Here is a 23,151-nt window from a genome sequence, read left to right on the forward strand (position 1 = left end):
CATTTTAACAGTATTTTTTTTTACATTTTCATATAAGCAGGAGGTTTAGCTAGAAACAAAACCAGCTTCAACCCACCAATATTTCTTAAAATGTCCTGTACCAAGTCTGGAATATGTCAGTTGTTATTAAATAGTTCGTTTCTATGGTTGTTGCATTGGTGCTTGTTTTTGTTGCACCTCAGTGATTCTGTTCTGCCGTTGTTTTCTTCTTATAGATGATTTGTTTCCCACCCCTCCGGTTGTAGTTTGTAACCGGGATTTGAGTTTTTTTCAATCGATTTGTGTCTTTTAAACAACGGTATCCTCCTATTGCCTTTATTTACAGTAACTTAACTTCATTTGTTGTATTATGAGGTTGTGTTGTATTGGTCTGTGTATTATTTGACTAACGTTGATATTGAAAGAAAATACAAGCAATTGAAAACATTTTCTCTATTTTATTCTGATTCTTCTGAATAGTCTTGAAATATAAACGTTTTATATTGAAACAGTTACTATAAATGGAGAATAAATAATTTGCCTGACCGCTTAACGCATGGTCGCAATGCAATAGTTGTCAATCTGATGTCTTTCTGCTTCCGGTAATATAATTGTTACCTTTATAAGACAATAGAGACTGTTTGGTTTGGTTTGTTTCAATTCAATTTAGTATTCTTATTTATCATCTTTCTTCAAGCTACTGATGTCATGTCTACTCCACCTAAAAATTAAAAGATGTAAAGATTTTTTTAATACAGTTTGAGCAATTTAGTTTTTTTTTTTTATCAATTTCCTTTTGCTTCATTTTTAGAGTCTTTCTTAATATTCAAGACAACAACAAAACAATAAAACTATCAAATCTATTAAATTCATAGACTTTAAATTAATGTTGTACTTTAAAGAGAGGTGTGTATCTTCATTAAAGGCACACCTTAATGTTATGATAATATAATAACAGTTGGTTAAGTACCTTTACTGTTTTACATTTTTTTTACCTATGAGTCACTTATCTATAGGATTTTTTTCTTCTTCATTTTTAAATGGTTATCCAGTAAAAAGCGACATAAAACATAAAGGTCAGAATCAAAGTGTCCACCAATAATTGGAATGACAAAGGATCAGTTACATATGTGTATACATTAATAATGACAGTTATTGGTGGAAGACAATAATCATATGTTAATTCAATATCAATATTATTGTTAAAACAATTTACCATTGTTGGCCAAATACATGAGGTGATTTTGTAAAAAGAAAAAAAAAACCAAACAAATCAGCATCTTTTAATATATCAAATACATTGTAGTAACAATTTAACAAACAGCAGAACATTCGAGATAGCTAGGTACTTAGCTTTGTTGCCTGATTATTATTATATGTATATTCTTTACTCTAAAAGCAATACAGTTTATAGTTATCAAGTACAATAAATATTCCATTAAATGTAGTAAGCAACGGATATTACAATAAATTAATTCATCAATATACAATTCATACAATTGAAAACAAATGTAGGAGCATGATATTAATAACCATAATTTAAAAATGTTAATTAAAGTATGAGATACAATTCAATAATTACATAAGTATTTCCCCAAATCATTAAGTTCTTTCATATTACAAACAGAATGAGATAACAATTGTGTAAGTTTAAATACTGATGGTATCCATTAATAAGGTTTAATATTTTTCATACGAATATCTTTGTATCCAATACATTCCATAATATGCATCTTTACCAGAATTACAGTTGCACACATTACATATTCTATCGTTTCTGTTTATATTTAGAAACCTTCCAGTTTCAATGTTCAAGTTATGTGCATGTATACGGTACTTGCTTATTAATGGTTTATATCTAAGATTAACAGGTCTTCTAAGATAAAATTGCAAACCATGACTGTCATATATGTATTTGTAAAACTGATATTTAGAAGACTCCTCAAAAAATGATATTGCTTCAAATAGTAACCTATCAGGAACACATTGTTTGAAAGCAGCTATAAAACATTTGCATTTAAAACATGTTGTGTCAACCAGACAAATTTAAACATTGTTATGCTCCCGAAAATTTTGTAATTATTTGCCTTCAGCCAATGGGAATCATACATTTGTGTCAACCAAAAATAATTCATGCCCGATTCGGTCAGCATTCACCATATAACTGATGCAATAGTCGTTTATTGTACGATTAAATTCGTTTTAAATGCAAGAATATCACTGACTTACATTGACGTATAAGTTTTTCAGCGCTCTTCTATTTTGAGTTTTTTTTTAATTATTATTATGCAATACATTTACTTTAATTTCCTCGTTGTAATCTTTCCAATTGTATGTGGCAGCCCTGTTTTTGGAGAATATGTGTGTCAATTCAATGTCTAAGGCGTGAATTTACTTAAACGAGATCCTTAATTTTTGCTTACAAGAAAGCTTTTAGAACCAAAGTTCAGGTCATACTTTCGAACGTTTTAAAGACGTCATTGATATGTTCCAGGTGTTCAATTTTACACAATTCATTAAACATTTCTTCTTTCGTGTCATCATCAGATAGTTTTTATAATGCGCAATACTACTGGTACTACCACCGGAACAGAAACTATTTACCCTTCAAGAACACTTGTTGTATTTTGATTGTCGTCACTTTTTTACAAGAACTTTAATGTTGAATACGCAGTACATAAACTATCATTCTGCTGTACAGTACTGTAAGTTATTTATGACTCATTATATTACTGAAGCTTTGTTGAACATTCCCTGGTCTGTTAAATAAAGGCAACAGTAGTATACCGCTGTGCAAAACTCATAAATCCATGGACAAAAAACAAAATGGGGGTAACAAACTAAAACTGAGGGAACGCATTAAATATAAGAGGAGAACAAAGATACAACATTAAAACGTAACACACACAGAAACGGACTAAGCATTAAATAAAATCCTATAAGAATAACAAATATAACATCAAAACCAAATACATGAATTTGGGATAGATAAGTACCGTCACACGTCTGTTAAACTTTGTTATATGTTTCCGATCTGCGGGTTTAAACAAATCGTTTTCAACAGACAACAGAAGCTTGTTTTTTTTCTTAGAATTAAATTAATCATTGCAAATAGAAATCCTCGCATACTTTTGCCTACTACCACAGATGGTGGACTATGATTAGAATAATATATTTCGTCTGTAAATATCCAGTTCATAAAATTATATAATTTGAAAAAAAACTAATAACTATTTTTAAATCCTTCGGCCAAAATCAGAAGGTCCATGAAATAACAAATAATATACATTTTAAACTTTCCCCTGCAAAAATATGAAATTATAAGAAACTACCAAGGCATAGTTGAACTCAGCCGGTCTTGACTATTCATTTTTTGGTCTTGTATGGTCAGGTGGCTCGTCAAGTATTCATATATCACTTCATATGAAAGTACGAAAATGGTTGCTCTTTGTTCTAAGCATTGCTGATGCAGTCAATGATACTTTTTTTGTTTAGTGTTTAACACTGATGTGGAATATTTAAATGCTGAAAGATACAGATGAAGATACAGTTAATACAGGTTTAAACAGAAGTTCTGGAAATTAGAATATATCGGCATAATCGCATGATATAGCAGGGAGGAAAATACATTACAATACTTGTTAACGAAAGTTTGGTTTTTGATTGTTTCGTTTATTGGATTTTCAGTGAAGGAATGTGTATTTCTTTTTATCTTATCTTTTTTCTTATCTCTTTTCTTGATAGTTATTGGTTTATCATTTATGATTTTTTTTTCATTCTTTAAGGTTGTACTCGGGTAAGGTTTAGAATTTGTGTCAGATGCTCGAACTTCTTGTCCCCCTCCCCCTTACGATACACGGGTAAAATATTTTGCCTCATATCCCTAATTTTCCCTCTCATAGATAAGCTCATCATGACTAAATTTTGTATATACGCCAGACGCGCGTTTCTTCTACAAAAGACTCATCAGTGACGCTCGAATCCAAAAAAGTTAAAAAGGTCAAATAAAGTACGAAGTTGAAGAGCATTGAGGACCAAAATTCCTAAAAGTTTTGCCAAATACAGCTAAGGTAATATATGTCTGAAGTAGAAAAGCCTTAGTTTTTCAAAAATACAAAATTTTGTATACAGTTAATTTATAAATATAACCATATCAATGATAATTCATAACCAGCAGTGGTATCGACCCAGTGTTTGTAAATAAACTCATCATAGATACCAGGGATACATTTTGTATATACAAAGACAATAAAAGGTCATTACCAAAATTTATGCAGATTATGTTTTTGCCTAAAGATTTTAAAACCAAATAATGCCATTGCTTAAGTATAAGGCAAAAGTCCAAGTCATCATATTCCCGTCATTAAAAAAAAATATCGCACAAAAGAGTTCCACAAATTTTTTTTAATTTCAACTAACTACATTCTTAATGGATTTTCTTTTTTTATATAGCGTTTGTATCAACTTCGCCGTGCCGAAAAAAAGTTCATTGTTTTAAGTATAATGGATTTTGAGATTATATATTGATGCTTATTTGGTAAAAATATATACTAAACTAGCAGCCAACGTACAATAATCATTTTCCCCTTTTTATGCAGCTTGTTACAAGGTGTGGTCAATATAAATCTCAAACGATCAGTAAACAATAAGAATGGAAACCAATTTTCTCGCTCAATTTATTTTATTATTATTGTCATTACATTTTTAAGCATTCGCTTTACAATATAAATTCACTCTTCTATGTTCCTTTTTCTTCAAGATAATTACATTTACAGTAATTGTGGAATACCTGTCAAAAGTGTACTTGGATTTTTTCCAAGATGACGAACTCGAGATAATACAATATATTGCACAAATCTAAAAATAAAAGCAAGGTTATATCATAAATAAAATCATGCAATCGATACATGTTAATATAATAAAGGTTGTTAAATCATTTAAAACAAAATGGTTTATTCCTTCCTCAATGAATACATATTTTAGTCGTAATCTGTTTTACCTGTCTGTGGTTAAAATTACTAGGACCTAAATATAACTTTCTCATTCTCGGAACGTTTCGTTTTTCGTATATACATGTATTTATAGACATATTTTTTTTTAGTATTTTGTCATTCCAGGTTAATACTCTCAACGAACATTTAGCTACACAAGTTAACGAAAAAGGAGACTATTAATCCTCGTTTTTAAAAATTGTAACTATTTTCAGTGGTAGCAAATCACATCACAAGTAAAAAACGATCATATGACAATCATACGGTGAATCGTCATTTACAACCGAACAACCGAAGTGGATTTGAACATTCGATTGTAACAAATTTTAATCTGAAATAATTTACAAATGGAAGTTAATCTTGGCAAAAATCAAACCGAAATGTGTTCTTATAGTAAATGTGTTAGTTCAGACATTGGATTAGACAAGTACTTTTGTTTTTTTATGCATTTTGAATACATTTGGTTTAATATTTTTTGGCATTTTTAATCAAATAAAACAATAATGGATGAACTGACTCCATTTTATGGAAAATGCAACAAGGAGAGGTTGCCTATGGTGACACTGTTCATCGTTATTGTCGATGCCGTACTGCTGGTAACACTAGGGTTAAAGAGGTTGGTAATTATGTTAAAAAAAAAAGTACGAATTTTGGTATTTTTTAATATTTATTATTTTTTTGTATTTCTGTCTTTCTTCCTTTCATTCTACTTATCACATAATTCATTAATTAGCTGATCATTTATTTATGACTATTATATTGAATACTTTGATCAGAATTGATGTATAGTTTATTTGCGCGTTCATTTTTGATACGAGAAACAAGAAAAACGTCATCTATAACTTGTATTTGGCAGTTGTGTTACACCAATTGAATCTTGCATTATTTAATTTGATTCTTTAAAAAAAGCTGCAAGTGAAAAGTACTCATTGATATAAACCAAAATTAAAAAAGCAATGACAGAAATAATTTCAAACAAGAAACTAAACTGAAAACTAATTATATATGAATGACTAATTTAGATAAAATATTTGTGACCCTAAGTCCACTCATTTGGAAGACCTTATTGTTATTTTTTGGTTTATGTAAATGAAAATCAGAATAAGTCAGGTAAACATTTTACCACGAGTTTCAGAATTCTTCATATTTGTCTGTAAACCTCCATCGTTATGGAGAAATGTTGCGTCATATTTATTGTTTATCAAAAGTTTCAGGACTATCCTCTCATACGACCATCTGAACAAATCATGACATGTCCTAGTCCTAAGACAGCAAGGACATGCCATTTGCTTTGATCATGATGCTAGACTGTTGCATTTTCTTATTTTATTTGTTTTGATGATAGAGGGCGCATTGTATTAGTAAATACTACCAACATAGGACAAACAGTTTCTTTTACATGTACTTCGATACAATAAACTTTAGTAAAGATTGAAAGTTGTTTTGGATTCCTTCTGGTTTGAAAAAAAAAATCGAAAAACATTAACCCTACCTCTTTGAATTACAATGTTAAATATCATTTTTTTTCTTTTGAATGTGGTAGTTTTGTTGTCAACGTATATTTGTTCCGCCTAACAGAAGTTCCAATGGAAACTTTGTTATAAACATTGTCATAATATCTATTCCTGTTGGAACAAATATTCTATACCATTTATTCCGTTAGGAACATATACTGTAATATTTATTCCTGTGGAAATAATATTCCAGAATATATTTTCCTTTTGGAACTTATATTATGAAGGAACTTCTATTCCGCGACAGTATTGCCGTAAGAAAATAAACATCAAGACGGGTTTTGTTTTCTATTGAATTCATACTTTTTCACTTTAATTATTCAACAATATTTTCTATTGTTCATATGTTATAAATGAAGAAGTAAGTGAAAAATAAATAGTGTTTACATTTAAGAGGCAATTACATGATTTTTTTTGTTGATCTAAAACAATGCTCATTAACGAAGAACGTTTTCTAAAATAAAAGTCTCAAAATATGTTGATACTTCGAGACAGTAAAAGACACCATAGCAATGTTAAACCCGCTCCTTGAGACGAAATTCAAAAGTATTTGTAAATAATATTTCTTAAATGAATTTCTATCAATAAAGTAAAGGAAATTTCTATTTCATTCATTTTCGATAAAGTTCCACTATCTCGATCTATTTCTTTATACTTTTGACTTAATCTTTTCTAAATATAAGTTGACGTATAACAGAATTCACATTAAATTCACAGAAAGTTTTAAATGATAAATTTAATAAGCTGTCAATTATTTGCTCTACATATTTTATGAGCAGATCAGATGGTTTTAAAAAAACATGGTATATCGATAATGTCTGCGTCCAGTCTTATAATTTCTTGCTATACATCCGGAGACCACCTTTTAATATTTTTCCTAAACATTGTTATCTACAAAAAGGTTAGATAACAAAAATATCTAACTAAAAGCATGACAAGAAGCAGATTATTTGAGAAAAGTACATGTTTAAAAACATTCTGCATTCCGAAACGACTAACAGTGTAGTACATATACATTCTTTTTTTCTCGATCTTTGAATATACTGATAGGAAAACCAAAGTCAGGAGCCCGTAACTCAGTGGTTGTCATTTGTTGATGTGGTACATATTTGCTTCTCGTTCATTTTTTTTTGTACATAAATAAGGCCGTTAGTTTTCTCGTTTGAATTGTTTTACATTTGTCATTTTGAGGCATTTTAAATCTGATTATGCGGTTTTGGTTTTCCTCATTATTGAAGGCCGTGCGGTGACCTATAGTTGTAAAGTTCTGTGTCATTTGGTCTCTTGTGGAGAGTTGTCTCATTGGCAATCATCACACATCTTCTTTTTTTATATCACCAGCTTGACAGGAAGGGCAAAAATAACATAACAAACAGACAACACACAGAGTACTTGCAGTTACTGAAAGCTAGTTCGAAGCCATATTCTAAGTATAAAGTTCGGAATAATATGGATCAAACAAATGTCATATCGCATAATGTCATTTTTGTTTGCCTTTCTTTGTTTTTTTATAACTTTTTGGCTCAAACAGTTCTACGAATATCTTGCCTATCTTGAAATTTGGTTAGTCATTTGAATGGTTTGATTATAATTATGATACTTGAAAAGAATCGAAATTATTAAAGATATTTCCTCGAAATTTTATACGTAACTTAATAATAAAAATAAATTTGCATTTGTATGCTAATTTTTTTTAAACAATCTATACGATCCCAATTTGAAATGAAAGATAGCGACCATAATTATCGCCTCATTGGTCCAATAATATTTGAAGAATGACTTTTGAAGGATACCAAAAAACTATTACTGACAAATATATTCATGGCATTTAGAAAAAAAGAAAGCAAATGGGAGGTTGACGATAAGCTCTGCTTTAAAAAAATATCAGGGTCGGTGATGAAGCGGAATCAACCACAAAGTCATGATTGTGGATACAAAAAAAACCCCACCAAAACACCAATAAATACTCTGTTCAGTAAGAATCGGTCAATTTGAGCCTCATTACAACATTGTTGAAGATCATTGAGATACGGCAAAATATCACTTGAAAATTGAACAATCAAATTAGCAGGGCCGTTTGACCTTATTCATTTTCAGAAAAATATTAGGAATGATGTTTTATTATTTTACACGATAGCGCTATAAAATCTACACACTTTGGTCTATGCATGATTTTGTGTATTAGTTGTTATAGGCTTTGAGCTTACTGTCAGTAACTGCGGGCACTCTCTGTGAGATATGTACTGAGTGACTTTTTTGCTGTGGGGATGTATAAATACCTTCCACGGCTGGTCTCTGTTTTTGTTTTTAAAAAGATCTGCTTTGTAAGGATCTGAATTAAGCCCTTTGCAATTAAATTTTTATCGTGTGTTCTTATGTTTAACTGTGACATAGTTAGATATCCGGCCCCAAAATCGATACCACACAATTGCATGGTTGTCATTTTAAGATTCATTTCCTCATACTAAGGCAATGGTCTTCTTTAAATATTAAGTTAACATCTTTAAATATTAAGTAAACATCATAATTCTTATCAATGTGACAAAACAGCAAGATTTTCGGTTTATATGTTCCCAAAATTCCTTCCACAAAGATTAACAAGCACTTCAAGATACTGATATCGGTTAACGGAAAGTTTGTGACTTAAATAGATCAATGTAAACAATAATACTTTAAAATTTACCTAGTAAATTATACTTACATGAAAAATGTGAGATATTAGACTTGGTGGCAGATTTTCTGAAATCGTTTTATTATCAAACATTGGTTCGTCATACATAATATTACATGTGATGATGGCAATTTGCCATTCAATGACAATATTACTTTTAAATCAATATTTTTGGCAATATTTCGTCAGCTGTTGTAGGTTTCGTCAGTTGTCGTATAGAATCGTTCTCCATTGAAATGATTTGTCCATGGAATAGTACTTCAATGCTCTATATGAAAGAAGAGAGGATAATAGTTCATTACTCGAAAGGGGAGTTATATAACGTCGAAGTTTACTTTTTGTCTCATAAACTCACTTCGCATAAAATATAGGGTCAGTGCAAAGTTGTTATTCTTAACATGAACAGATTTAATTCCGAAGATCGAAAAGAGGTAGCCTAAGGGTTCTGCTCCCGGAGAAGACCCTATCACATAATGTGCAGCTCTTGGAATAATTTGATGTTGACTTCAGAATTTTGAAAGTTTCAATTAAAATGAAAATTGATAAGTTTTCTTTTTTTACTTTTCTGCATATTTTCATATGCTTGCATTTCCTATCATGATTTTCTTGATAGAGGTTTGCTGCTCACAAGGAAGCTATTAAACCAAGAGTTCCAAATGGTGAAGTTGAAATCATCCCTTCGTAAATTTTACGGACGCCATCACGAGTTGGTTGACCGTTATGGAATAACCGTTTCACAAATGATATCGGATATGTTCCTTACGTCGTAACTACAATCCCCTTCCCTTTCATGAATATGACCTACCGAATTAGACTATTTACCGGATTTGTAATCACTTAAGCAACACGACGGGTGCCACATGTGGAGCAGGATCTGCTTACCCTTCCGGAGCACCTGAGATCACCCCTAGTTTTTGTTGGGGTTCGTGTTGTTTATTCTTTAGTTTTTTATGTTGTGTCGTGTGTACTATTGTTTTTCTGTTTGTCTTTTTTTATTTTTAGCCATGGCGTTGTCAGTTTGTTTTAGATTTATGAGTTTGACTGTCCCTTTGGTATCTTTCGTCCCTCTTCAAAGATAAAACAAAATTATTGCTAAAAACAATTATTGAGTTAAGTACATCCTGGTTTGTTTTAGACGGACATATTTTTCACATGATTGTGAATTAACTTTCATTATGGTAACAAACAGTGGAAAAAGTTAGAACGAAATGTGTAGTCCTCAAAATGGCGCGGATTCAAAATTTGGACAATAATTCACTTGGATTTTTTGGTTTAATATTTTTTTTTTTAAATGAATTCGAATTCATGGAGGTATTAACGTCATATCATGGAAGCTACAAGGAAAATCTTCTTTTGGCAACTTTGATCATCCTCATAGTAGATGTAGTTCTTATTGTTGCTCATGAAGTTAAGAGGTTTCAAGATTCAACGCTCAGACACATAAATGTGTAACATGAGGTCAAAGTATAATACATAAACAATTGAATGACGAAATGAGCATGCAGTACTATCTAAACACATAGAAATACAATTGTAGATATTTTAGAATAAATAAGCAATTTTCTTAATAAAAAATGACAATCGTTTGTAGACTTCCATATTACATATGGACAATAATCCTTCCATTTTAATATATTGCGGATTAATAGTATAATATTTAGGTAAGTATTTGTTTCTATAATTAACAATAGAATCATGTTGACATACAAATAAAACATGAAATTCATCACCAATAAATTTATTACATAAAGTACATATTCTCTCTGGTCTAGGTATATTTTGCCAACGGCCTGTCTCGATTGGAATACGTAAGTTCGATGTCCTTAATTTAGTTATTCACCCCCTATTCTGTTCAGATAGTCTGATTAGATATTTTTCTAGTCCGAAGTCCTTTTTAAATGTCCCATAAAATTGTCCCCGGGATGAATTTTCTATATCGCCAAACCATGAGGTAATAAACTAATCACTCAATATACGATCGAGATAATTTTTATCACAAAAGCCAATTTGGTTCATGAAAATATATCCTAGACCAGTGTTGTTAAATATTGATTCGACAGAATCAATCCATTTGAAAACATAATGACCATGATTCTTCAATGATAACATCAGCCTGTACAAAGAACTTCTGAGTTTACTACTATTGTTTACAACTTTACACCAATACGAAATCATTCTACATTTAACTCGAATGTGTAGAGGAAATCTTCCCAATTCTCCATACACCATAAAATTGGGTGTAGTATTTCGAACTATTAAAATTCTTTTGCAAAATTTCAAATGTATCTGTTCAATAATTTTCAAATTCTCAAAACCCCAAACTTCAGAACCATATAAAAGAATGGGTTCTATCATGGAATCAAATAATTTCAGTTGCAAATCTATAGAAATGTTTTCGTTTTTTACGATTCTATGTATAAATGCATCTATTTATGTGCTTGATCAATAAGTTCCTTTTTGGTATCTGAAAAACTACCGTTATATTTAAAGATAACACCTGAATAAGAAAAAAATTTGACAATCTCAAGTTCTTTGTCTTGTAATAAAAATTTAAATTTCTTTTTACTTTTTCTCTTTCTAAAAATCATCACCTTTGTTTTATTTAAATTGACTTCTAGTTTCCACTTTTCACAATATGATTGAAAAATATTTAATGATCTCTGCATACCTTCTTCTGTTTCAGATAAAATTACAGTATCATCTGCATATAATATAACAAGTAATTCAAAAAATATGTGCAATTAACTTTGAAACTTCTCTTTAACAGTTTCTGGTGGAATCCCATCTAGTTTTTAAAGTAGTCTTCTGGGTCATTAAGAAAAATTGAAAACAAAAACGGCGATAAATTCTCCCCCTGTCTTACACCTGCTAAACAGGGGAAAAAAATCTGACTGACATCCATTATATTTTACACATGATTTAATTCCTTGTTACATATTAAAAACAACTTTAAAGCACTTCCCTTTAATATTACTCAATTGAAGTTTTTCCCATAAACCAGATCTTGATACAGTATCGAATGCTTTCCGAAAGTCTACAAAAGTACAAAAAAGTTTTTTTCCAAATGAGGAATACAGCTCTATGAGTGCATGAAGCACAAACATATTGTCTACAGTTGAATACCCCTTTCTAAAACCAGCCTGATTTTCATGTATAAGTGAAATTTCATTTGCAAAAAAATTCTATCGAGTATTGATTATGGAAATAAATAATTTCCCTATACAACTAATTAATGTTATAGCTCTATAGTTATCTGGATCCTGTGAACAACCCTTATTTTTAAAAACTGGTATAATTATTCCTGCTGTCCAAGTTTCAGGAACAATACCTGTATCCAATATCACATTAAATAGTTTAGTGTAAATACAAATAAAAAATGGTGGAGAGTTTTTCAAAAACTCATTCAGTATCTTGTCAGTACCAGAGGCTTTACCATGTTTCAAGTTCTTAACGGCATCCACAACCTCTTGTTCTGTAATGACTCCATTTAAAATTTCATTATATTCATTTTAAATGGAGTCACTACACAACGCATTGATGTCGATGCCGTCAAGATCTTCTTCGTCATTTGCATTCATAATTTTAAAATATTCATGAAATGCTTCAATACTGATAGAGGGGTTGTCTTTTTTGTAGCCAGGTAAGTATAGATCGGATATTAGAAGTGAAATTAATCACGGTTTTTGGTACTAGATTTGGTCGTATATCAACTTAATGGTTTATCTAATTACACGAGATTGCCAACAGTGGTTCTCCTAAAGAACACAAAAATTACAGTAAATATGGATGACAAGAACACATGACCAGTATTTCAAAAAAGATTTGTTTAAAAGAAAAATGACGGTTAATATTGGCAATGGTCTAGATTTCATATATTTCAAAAAATTAAATTTCGGTTAAAATGAAAACAAAACAGGCAGAACAAAAATGAAATCATTAGGGGATACAAATTTGCTATTTTGAGCTCATCTAAAATAATGCGGAGATATATCTTGTGTACACATGATGTAAATAACTCTGTCTCCTGAAGAGATCAAATGTTAGCCATTGTCGAAGAGTTGATTATACTGCTAATAGCCTATGTTTTTAAAAGGAAAAGCGTTAAGTTGAGAAAAAAACCAATGACGTCGGACCTTTTGCTGCATTTGTTTTTAATCGAAGAATGTCACAAGAAAGCCAATATCAAAATAATTTAAACAAGACTTGCTTTCATCGTAATTTAGGTTTTGGTTTTCAACGTTTTCTTCTATTTTTTTCGGCTATTACTCAAACATTTCCGACCGCCTCGGTGTTACGGTGAATTCGTACTCCCCTTAAGTGCGGGAAATCGCGAGTTAGATTTCTGGTGGGGTAAAACAAAAGAAAAAACAAACAAAAAGTGACATTAGGTAATGAGATCGGCTCGGGGTTAAAATAATGTGTCTGGGTGTGGTGGCATGTCTTTCTGCGAAATGTAACTTGGCAAATATCACTTATTTACGGCCCAGCGTGTAATGTAGGGATACATTCATATCGCAAATTATAAAAATAACGTTAACATAATTAATCCGTTGGATGGGTACTGATTGATACTTTCGTCAGAAAGACATGATCTATTTATTAGCTGTTATCGGTTTTGAACTAGCTTTCAAGAGTTCTTATTCATGTGCTTTTGCTTTGTCTTTATGTTAGTTTTTTTGTTGGTATTTAACCCCGCCACATTCTTTATGTGCCTATCAAAAGTCAGGAATCAGTAATTTAGTGGCTGTCGTGGTTCATATCTATTTAGTTTGCTCGTTTGAATTGTTTCCCATTTTTCATGTCGGAACATTTTAAAGCAGTTTGAAGATCATACGGTGACCTATCATTGCTGTCATCATCATTTGAAGACTGGCGGATAATTATCTAATCGGCAATCATACCACATCTCCTTATTTTTATACAGAAGGAACTTATCAAAAACTGGTCAAAATATTTCTAAATTTGGTAAAAAAAAATATTTGAATCATTGTAGCTGGATGCTCGTTAATTCGCAGTTTTAAATTAAATACACAGGCACTTGTCTCAGAAAAGAAAATTCATATATACCTTATTATAACACGTGTATGAAAGCTTGATTGGGTCTATAGGAATTTTTTTTCTGAGACAAGTGCCTATGTTTAAATACCTAAAATTTCTAAACGTTATCGTGTTCATTTTATAATACGAGTTGCTTGTACTTGTATTCTTAAATTATAGTTTTCCAAGTTTAAAGCTCTCGTCTTTCTTGTTTAATTTGATTTTAACCGCTTATCTTTAATCGTATTCAAACAATTTTACTTTAGTCAAATGAGGAAAGAAAAAAACTTTCTCAAAACATTTTTAACGAAAAAAAAAAACACAAAAAAACAAATTCAATCTGCAATCTTCGGAAGATTTCGCTACCCTACAAATTGACAGATCTGCCAAGGTGTGTTGAATGAACAGAAATGCGCAAAAAAGAGAAAAAAAAAAGAAAAAATGTTTTTGTGAATAGATAGTTACGTCATGAACACATGATTGTGTATGTTTTCCCCATATTTATTTGTTCCTTGATACGACATATCAGCCACAAGCACTTGTCTATCCCTGCATACCATAATATAACATTAAGGTATATCGGATATTTTGTTTCAGAGACAAACAAGCGCCTGTGATTTCAACTGACATTGCTGCATGTTAGTCAAGCGATTGAACATTTTGTTTTGCGTTTGCTGATTTATTGGCTAACTAAAGATTATGTAAGCTGTTTGTTATTACAACACAAACCCTTTTATATTTAGCTAGACTATATAATAATAATATTTATCCATTGTTAAAGGAAGCTTTTTCTCTAGCACAGTCTCTAGATTTGACAGGAACTTACTCATGGTATACATATGCTAAAAATATTGTTAAAGAGACTAACGTTGACCTTAATATTCTTTCTACTTGTAAGGACATAAAAGATGTAAATAAAATAAAAAACGATATAAAGTTAAAAATGAAAAATAGATATGAAGATTTAATTCAAAATAAATTTCAAAACATCGATGATAAAAGTAAATTTTTTCTCTATAAAAAACTTAAAAAAGATTACAAACTAGAATATTATCTAAATACATCTAATTTTCAGATAGGAGATTAATCAATAAATTTAGAATAAGTGATCACTCCCTCTTGATTGAAAAGGGGAGATATTTTAAAATCCCAAGAGAGGAACGTCTTTGCCATAAATGTAAAATACTAGAGGATGAGAAACATTTTTTACTATATTGTGAGTATAATAAAACTCTAAGAAATGACTTTTTTCATCACATATGTACAGAAAATAATAACTTTAATAATTTAAATGAAGAAGAAAAAAATCATTATTTACTAAATCCATCATCGCCTTTACAAACAAATAAGTTGGGATCCTTCTTGAAAAAGTCATTAGAACTGAGGGCAGGGGACTCTTAACAACTTGTTTGTTGTTATAAATTTTAATGCTGTTGATATTTTGTATGTTTAATATGTATGTATATATGTTTATTGTGTTTATTGTATTAATATATGTTGGTCACAAACTGTAAAGTTTATATGACAATAAAATATTTGATTTGTTATTATTAATCATTTTTGGGAAAGATAATACTGCACTAAATTAACAATGTAATATCTGATACTACAATGTGTTCAATTTTGTAATGCGTCAGTTTATCTATTGACTAAGACTATTCAAGCATTTTTTTAATTGATCATTTTCGGAAATAGATACACTGTAACAGCAATAGAGATTTGATAATCTGATGAAACATTTGTTTAAAAAAAATCCATTGTTCAAATTGTTCAAATGTGAATGGAATTAAAAATCAAAATAATTCTTTGAAAGAAGACAGAGATCTGAACAAAGGTTGTATATACAATCAGTATTTCGCATCTTCAGAATTTTGCGCTCCTTGATATGTAAAAATCTAAAAATGCCAAAAGCAGGACTTAATTTTGATGGTATTCAGTAGATAAAATAATACAAGTACACATTTTGTTTAGGGGCCAGCTGAAGTCCGCCTCCGGGTGCGAGATTTTCTTGCTGTGTTGAATACCCATTGGTGGCCTTCGGCTGCTTTCTGCCCTTTAATTGGGTTGTTGTCTCTTTTGACACATTCACAATTTCTATTCTCAATTTTATTGTATGATTTTAGCTAACGTATTGCAACATTTACATATGAGATATATGTGTATATTATATTATTGTATTTTCACTTCACTTGTCATTCCTTTGTCTCAGTTTCTTTTCTTTTGTTAATACTTTAGGCACCTATCAATGTTTTGTTGAAAGATTCAAAGACCACTGTCATGCAAACATGTATACATAACTAATATCCTTTATTTTTTATTTACAGTGATGGCTGGTCGAAAGTTACCGAGGGAGACATCATAGTTATCGTGGTGGTTTTAGTGTTTACCGTGTGTATTCTGATAGCAGATATTACCTACGTGGTGGCAAGAGTTCTGTTTTCACAGAAAATGGTACATGATCAGTTTCTATTTATAATAACCAAGGCTAATCAATCGTACAAAGTTTCATTCACTACGGAACTCCAATATTGACTCTGCAATTGTCCGCTTAAAACAACAATTTTTAAACGAAAATCCATTACCTTGTTTAGATATTTTCTCAATAAGTTACAGTCTAACTCAACAAGTTTATTAATTTGTTCAACAATGATTGGTTGGTTATTTGGTTGATTGTTGCTTATTTACTGTCCAGTGGCAAATATTTCATTCAATTTTTAACTTAAAGAACTAAAACAATAGTTAAGTTCTGCAAAATGGGCCCAGCGGGATGGGGTACTGGAAACAAGGCTTTGTTGGATAGGAACAGAAATGTCGCCCTGCAACAGGGGACATATGGAACTTTGAAGTAGTGTTTGTTTTTAAGTTTGTTGTGTTGCATTTTATATCTGGTGTCTGTACCTTTGATAATTTCTTTTACTTTTAAATCATGCACGCATCGATCTGTCACTGAAATAGACTATTATCTGATTGTACATGTGCTCAATATCCATGCTTTTTTGTTGATTGTTTACTATAAGGTGACAATCGGTAAACTTCGGCTTCAACCACGACAAGTAATGAGCAGCCATATTTTCACATCATAACAAACAGAGAGAAAAGTCACTCGTTTCATATGACTTTAAGAAGGATATAATATTTTACAAAACACCTGATATAATTCTAGATTGTGATGGTAATTTGTTTTTCCAAAGATTTAATTGTTCGTATTTTCTTGTTCGTCCAGAAACATTTTCTATTTTATTTTAATTTTTCTCATTCGTGCATTGTCGCCTTTTTTCTATATTTTACATACCCGTCTATCCATAGTTGGTTTGTTCTCTTTCGTGTGTTATTTACTGATTGGGTTCATATTTAAGTTGAAATTTCAACGATGAAATTCATGCAATAACTTATTCCATGTACTAGTAATCTGACATCCCTTTCGTAACTTTTTCTATTAAGAAACCAATAAAGAGTTATTTACACATTGATAAAAATACTTAAAAATTAAAACTGATTTTTTAAACTATTTCATGTAATGACTGCACACTTGCAGCGATTTAATTTCAAAGTATAATCTAATTCTTATCCTTTTGTTATAGGGTGCATTCATTGAAAAGTCCGAATTGACAGAAGATTTTGAGTGCGTTATATGTTTGGATGATACCAATGATCATATAGGAAAGTTGAAATGTGGTCATAGTAAGTATTTACCGTTGCAAGTTTTCAGCAGGTGTATGCATATAAGTATTAAGGTAGAGGATAAGCAAGAAGCCAAGATATTGAACGCCAATTACAAAATACCTTTTACTAATTAATGAGTTATAATGCTGTTGATATGAATGTCTATATTATGACGAATGGAAACAGAACACAAAACTTATTTTTTTTAACCATATACATGTATACATAGCAGATGAGAAAATCCTGTGTACAATAGATAGATAACTTGACATAATAATCTACCATTATACTATCCAGTCTTCTTTCTGATTACAGCTTTCCATCATGAGTGTATATATGACTTTATTACAAGAGAAGCATTGAATGATGCTGTACCCAGCTGTCCTCTATGTCGCAGAACAATGGAACGGTTTGGTGATTGGATTTGGATCCTTAATTGGAAACCTTGGAGAAATCAAAGCGACATGAAAGGTAAAGATAAACGTTTTGAAGGAAAAAAAACCTAATGTTAAAATTTGATAATAAACTGAAATATTGGTATGGTTGTTTTAGACAGTTTACTGTTGACTAGAAATAAAACAGACTCAATAGAAAATAACAAAAGTAATTATTCTTTTTTTCATTGTTTCCATGGTAACAAGACCTATTTTGGAAATTCCAACTCCAATGTTGCTCATCATTACTGTGAAGTTTCATGAAGTTTTGAGCATTTTGAGAATTTTGAAAATTTTGGTGTAGTTTCCATGGCAACATAGTAGTTCCAATGATCGCCAAAATCATCCAACACCTGTATATAGTGGGCACCTACATTGTTTTAAAATATGATGATTCTGAGTTGAAGCATATCCAAACAGTTCACCAAAAACCAAAAGCTCATTTTTTTCACAATTGTGCCGTTTCCATGGTAACGGCAGCCATATTAAACTATTCCATGCCATAATTAAAAAGGGGGAAGGATATTAAAAATCAAATAAGTAACGAATAGGTAACGAATAGGGAATAGGGAATAGGTAACGAATAGGTAACGAATAGGGAATAGGGAATAGGTAACGAATAGGCAACGAATAGGGAATAGGGAATAGGTAACGAATAGGTAACGAATAGGGAATAGGGAATAGGTGACGAATAGGTAACGAATAGGGAATAGGGAATAGGTAACGAATAGGCAACGAATAGGGAATAGGGAATAGGTAACGAATAGGGAATAGGGAATAGGTAACCAACTTGACGCCCATTATTCAAAGAAAAGGAAAAAAACAACACCATTGCCCTAACGAAAAAAAAAGACGAACAACAGTCTATTCAATCACTTCACAAAAATCTAAAGACTGTTCCAACTTGGACCAATCCAGAAAATCAGATGTTATCTTATGTGCTCTAGAAGGGTATGTAGATCCTGCACTACTAGTGACACTCGTCGTTTTGCTCATGGCTAGCAAACTGTAGAGCTTACTTTCATTGCTTTAACATAACATTTTGATTTTGGTCTAGTATATTGTTATACCTATCTGAACTGAGATATTTCTGAATGTGTCCATTAGCTTGTATATTTTGTTATCTGTTGTTTCATTTTTGGTTTCTTGTTCGTTATATATTTATTGAAACTAGATAGTAGCTAGACGGTTTTAAAAAAAAGGATATTAATGATACTTCGTAATCGACATTAAAAAGTGAAAAATAATCAGAAGAAAAACTTCATGACTCGTATTGCTTTTAAACAACAGCAATATTAACCACTTATGCCTTTTCCCGTCATCGCTTATTTACCTTGGGATAACTTTTTTTTTATCTTTCTCACAGCACTTTGAAATATTTAGTATTAATTTATCTAAGATTTTATATACATTATTTACATTCTAAAGAAGGAATGCCATGTCTGTTTTATATAATTATAATATTTGTTCTTTTCAGGGCTAGTAAGCACTGTCTGAAGAAGACTAAACGACGAGTTTTGTAATTTCAATTTTGAATAGACAGCAGTTGAAAATGGATAACAATTCATAAACAATTAGCATGATAACATATGTGTTGCTTTATTATTTTCTTATTTCTTTCTTATTTTCTTATTTCTTTGTTCAACTTATTTTCATTCATATTTTTGAAATGCAAATACATCATTGGAATCTCCTTTATTAACCTTAATCAATGTTGCTTATAGCTTTAATATATAAGGTATGAACATTTTCATTTACATCAGTTATGTGTTATGGAATATGGTAATAGCTCTAAAAAAAAGTTTGATTGAAAAAAGATTGAAGACAAACTAAGAAATTATCTTCATGAAATTAGAAAACAGAAAACTGGTCGGTTATAAGCTTTCCTCTAAGTCTTGCAGCCTTGATATATGATGTGCTTTGTCATACATAGAAGGGACCTTATTTTTGCAGATCAAATACACAGCCTTAGCTGTGGCTTTCCGTAATAGACAAGTAAATACAAACACATTTTCAGTACATGTTAAGTGCATTCTTTAGCGTGTTTTGTGTTAATTAGAACAAATAGAAAACAATATAATAGAACATTGTTCGTCACAGTATAGTGACTTAGTTTGCATCATCTTATAAAATTAGGGCTTATTCGGCCTTGTTTCAGCATACCAAAAGCATTTTTTTTTCATCAAAAGCTATTACCTTTAAGATGCAGTATGAATGAATGAATAAATAATTTATTTAAGGAATGACTGTAATATTTTTATCTGTCTATGAAAAAATAACATAAAAAATGTGGTGCACACTGAAAAACGCGCGTAGCGGGTTATTAAACAGTGTGCACCACATTTTTTTTTAATGTTATTTCGAATAGGCTGACAAAATATTACTGTTATTTCTTATAATTTAATTCTAAATTTCATTTTAAACCGGCGTAAATCATGAAAAAACGTTGATGGCGACATGTTCATGACAAAATTGTGTCTTTGATATGATAAACAAAATGACGTCAGTCAATCAGGAGACGTGTTACATCCACAGTTAAATTATTAGTGCAACCTGAATTGCCATAATATAATACATATGTTATGAACATTGTTATATTCAGCCAGCCATATAGGCTTACGAATCATTGCCATTTTAAAACATTATTATTTGTACATTTGATTGTATGCATTAAGTAAAATCATTTCAAGATATCCACGTATTTTATCTACCATCTCTTACCATAAATTCGGTTCTATTAAAATATACAGAACTAGATTCACTATAAATGAGATTTCCGTCATCCATAGCATGCAGCGTTCTTCACCTAGATACTGTGGATTTATTATTATTCGTTGGATACCAATTTTCATGGGTTTCGTTGGTACAGGTGAACCACGAATTAAAATGTTCAACGAATAACATTTTAGAAATAGGCTTTGTATACAGAGCTTGCCAAACCACGAAATCAAATATCCACGAATATGCTTTATTTTAACTGTCAAATCAACCATGACGTTTATTTGTCGATATATTATTTTCAATAATTTGACGTCAGTGCTGCTGATAAAATATATTCCATTCACTATCAGCAATAATGAAGGTACTAGTACCTGATTTTGTTCAACAAATCACCACAGCAATCCTTATGAAAGTCTTTCCCGAATATTCCCTAGTGTTTTCAACCAATTGTCAATTATGACATTGTAAAGGTCCAGTGATTGACAAATTGTAGCGCTACATTATGTACATTTGTGTATATGTAAAATGAAATAATGAAAAGTGTTCGTAATTGAACAATGTAAACATTGTCAATGTGACGTAATAAAATAACCTCATATTTGAAATCTAGACTTGTTTTGGGATATAATTATACTTAATGAGTAAAAGATGAGTCCGACAATAAAACATGCTACATCAATGAACAAGGGATCAGAATGTTCGAGTTACTGATTGACAACAGATTTGCTTGATTTGGAGGTAGAATTTTCCAGCAAGTTACCGGTATTACTATGGAAAAGTGTGCAATTCTCCGGGACAACCTTTTCTTATTACCCTATGAGTCGGTGTTCCTTCTAAACACAAGAACATGAAAGAAGCTATCCTTTTTAATTTCACATATATAGGTATATTGATGACGTTCTTTCCATATACTATTCAAGTTTTTTTTTTTTTTATTTGGTTTCATATTCTTTTGTAGTAAAGATGAAAGAAAGCAGCTATACAGCTTACTTCGCAAATTTTCTAGACATTAACCGCAAATTTTGAAAACAACAGTCATCTCAGTACCAGAATCTATGATGAACGAGACGATTCAAATTTGAAATTACATATTTTCATCACCTTAGCAACATTATACTAACTTTTCCCGTGTATGTGTATGGAGTATACTTTTCTCAACTCATATTCAATATTCAAGAGCTTACAGCTGCTACTCAGACTTTGTAAACGTCATCAGTTGAGTTAAAAAATAATGAGCCAGTGTTTTGTCAAAGATCGTCTCGTCTTTTTTCAAAAGTAATTAATCGGAAAATAAGATCGACACTAGCTAGATAAATATTCAGTGTCCACTTCACAAATAATATGAGATGGTCTTGAGTTATGGAAAATTGGTAATAACAAACAAGTAAACTTCGATGATTAGTTTAATTTGTTAAAATAATGAACAGTGGCGAATAAAAATTGATCATATAAATAGTTCACTGTGATGCAGTTAATCGATGACGGTTAATAGATGTCATGATGGCACCCATAAAGCTTTCAAACTATCTATGAAATACAAATATTACACCACTGTCCAAGATTATGAGGAGGGTTGAACGCTCTTAAACATGTTCAAAATCTCACCATTTTTAATGTGTCTGTCAATTTTCAGAAGCCTATAACTCAGTGAGATTCGCTGGTTTCCCTCTCTCTTTTCTGTTAATCGTTTGAAGTTGTCATGACAATTCAGACTGAAGCACATTTAAGAGTCTATACAACATACGTTTGATTGTTTTTTAAGGTTGTACAATGCTCTATGTTTGATTACATGTTCGTTATTGGGTTTCCAGTTAATAGTTGGCTCATTGGTAATAATTACAAAATCTCCTTATTTTATATTGTTTGAGTAGCTTCTTTGAATGCAGCAACCATCTATCAAGATAGTTATGTGAGCAAACACAAGTCAAATAAAATCATAAATGAGGTTTGCTTGTTTTTTATAACCACTTTACATACATACAAATTGTGCACTGCATATGTTGAGCCCAAGAACAGTTTTTAACTAAGTGATGCTAATGAGCTGAGTGGCACCACATCAATAATCAAATGGAGCATATTAAAACGGAAAAAACGGAGATTGTCAAACCAGTTGCAGCATAAATTTTACCAAATGAATGAAA

The 23,151-nt window shown here is 30.9% G+C and overlaps 1 protein-coding gene across 1 annotated transcript; it reads left to right on the forward strand.

The window, feature by feature from the left end:
- Nucleotides 1–4,980: 4,980 nt before the first annotated feature.
- On the forward strand, nucleotides 4,981–21,615 carry LOC139483474 (uncharacterized). The gene is made up of 5 exons (XM_071267499.1): nucleotides 4,981–5,586; nucleotides 16,517–16,643; nucleotides 17,774–17,873; nucleotides 18,171–18,326; nucleotides 19,767–21,615. The coding sequence occupies exons 1-5, from the start codon at nucleotides 5,474–5,476 to the stop codon at nucleotides 19,784–19,786; spliced, it is 516 nt and encodes a 171-aa protein (XP_071123600.1). The 5' UTR covers nucleotides 4,981–5,473; the 3' UTR covers nucleotides 19,787–21,615.
- Nucleotides 21,616–23,151: the final 1,536 nt, after the last annotated feature.

Source organism: Mytilus edulis, chromosome 1 (assembly GCF_963676685.1).
Source record: "Mytilus edulis chromosome 1, xbMytEdul2.2, whole genome shotgun sequence".
Lineage (NCBI taxonomy): Eukaryota > Metazoa > Mollusca > Bivalvia > Mytilida > Mytilidae > Mytilus > Mytilus edulis.

Excerpts from the sequence above, each read along its gene's own strand:
- LOC139483474 (XM_071267499.1), top strand. The coding sequence starts at position 5,474 with ATGGATGAACTGACTCCATTTTATGGAAAATGCAACAAGGAGAGGTTG. Across the intron at positions 5,587-16,516 it reads GTAACACTAGGGTTAAAGAG|TGATGGCTGGTCGAAAGTTA; the intron begins GTTGGTAATTAT and ends TTTTATTTACAG. Across the intron at positions 17,874-18,170 it reads AAAGTTGAAATGTGGTCATA|CTTTCCATCATGAGTGTATA; the intron begins GTAAGTATTTAC and ends TTCTGATTACAG.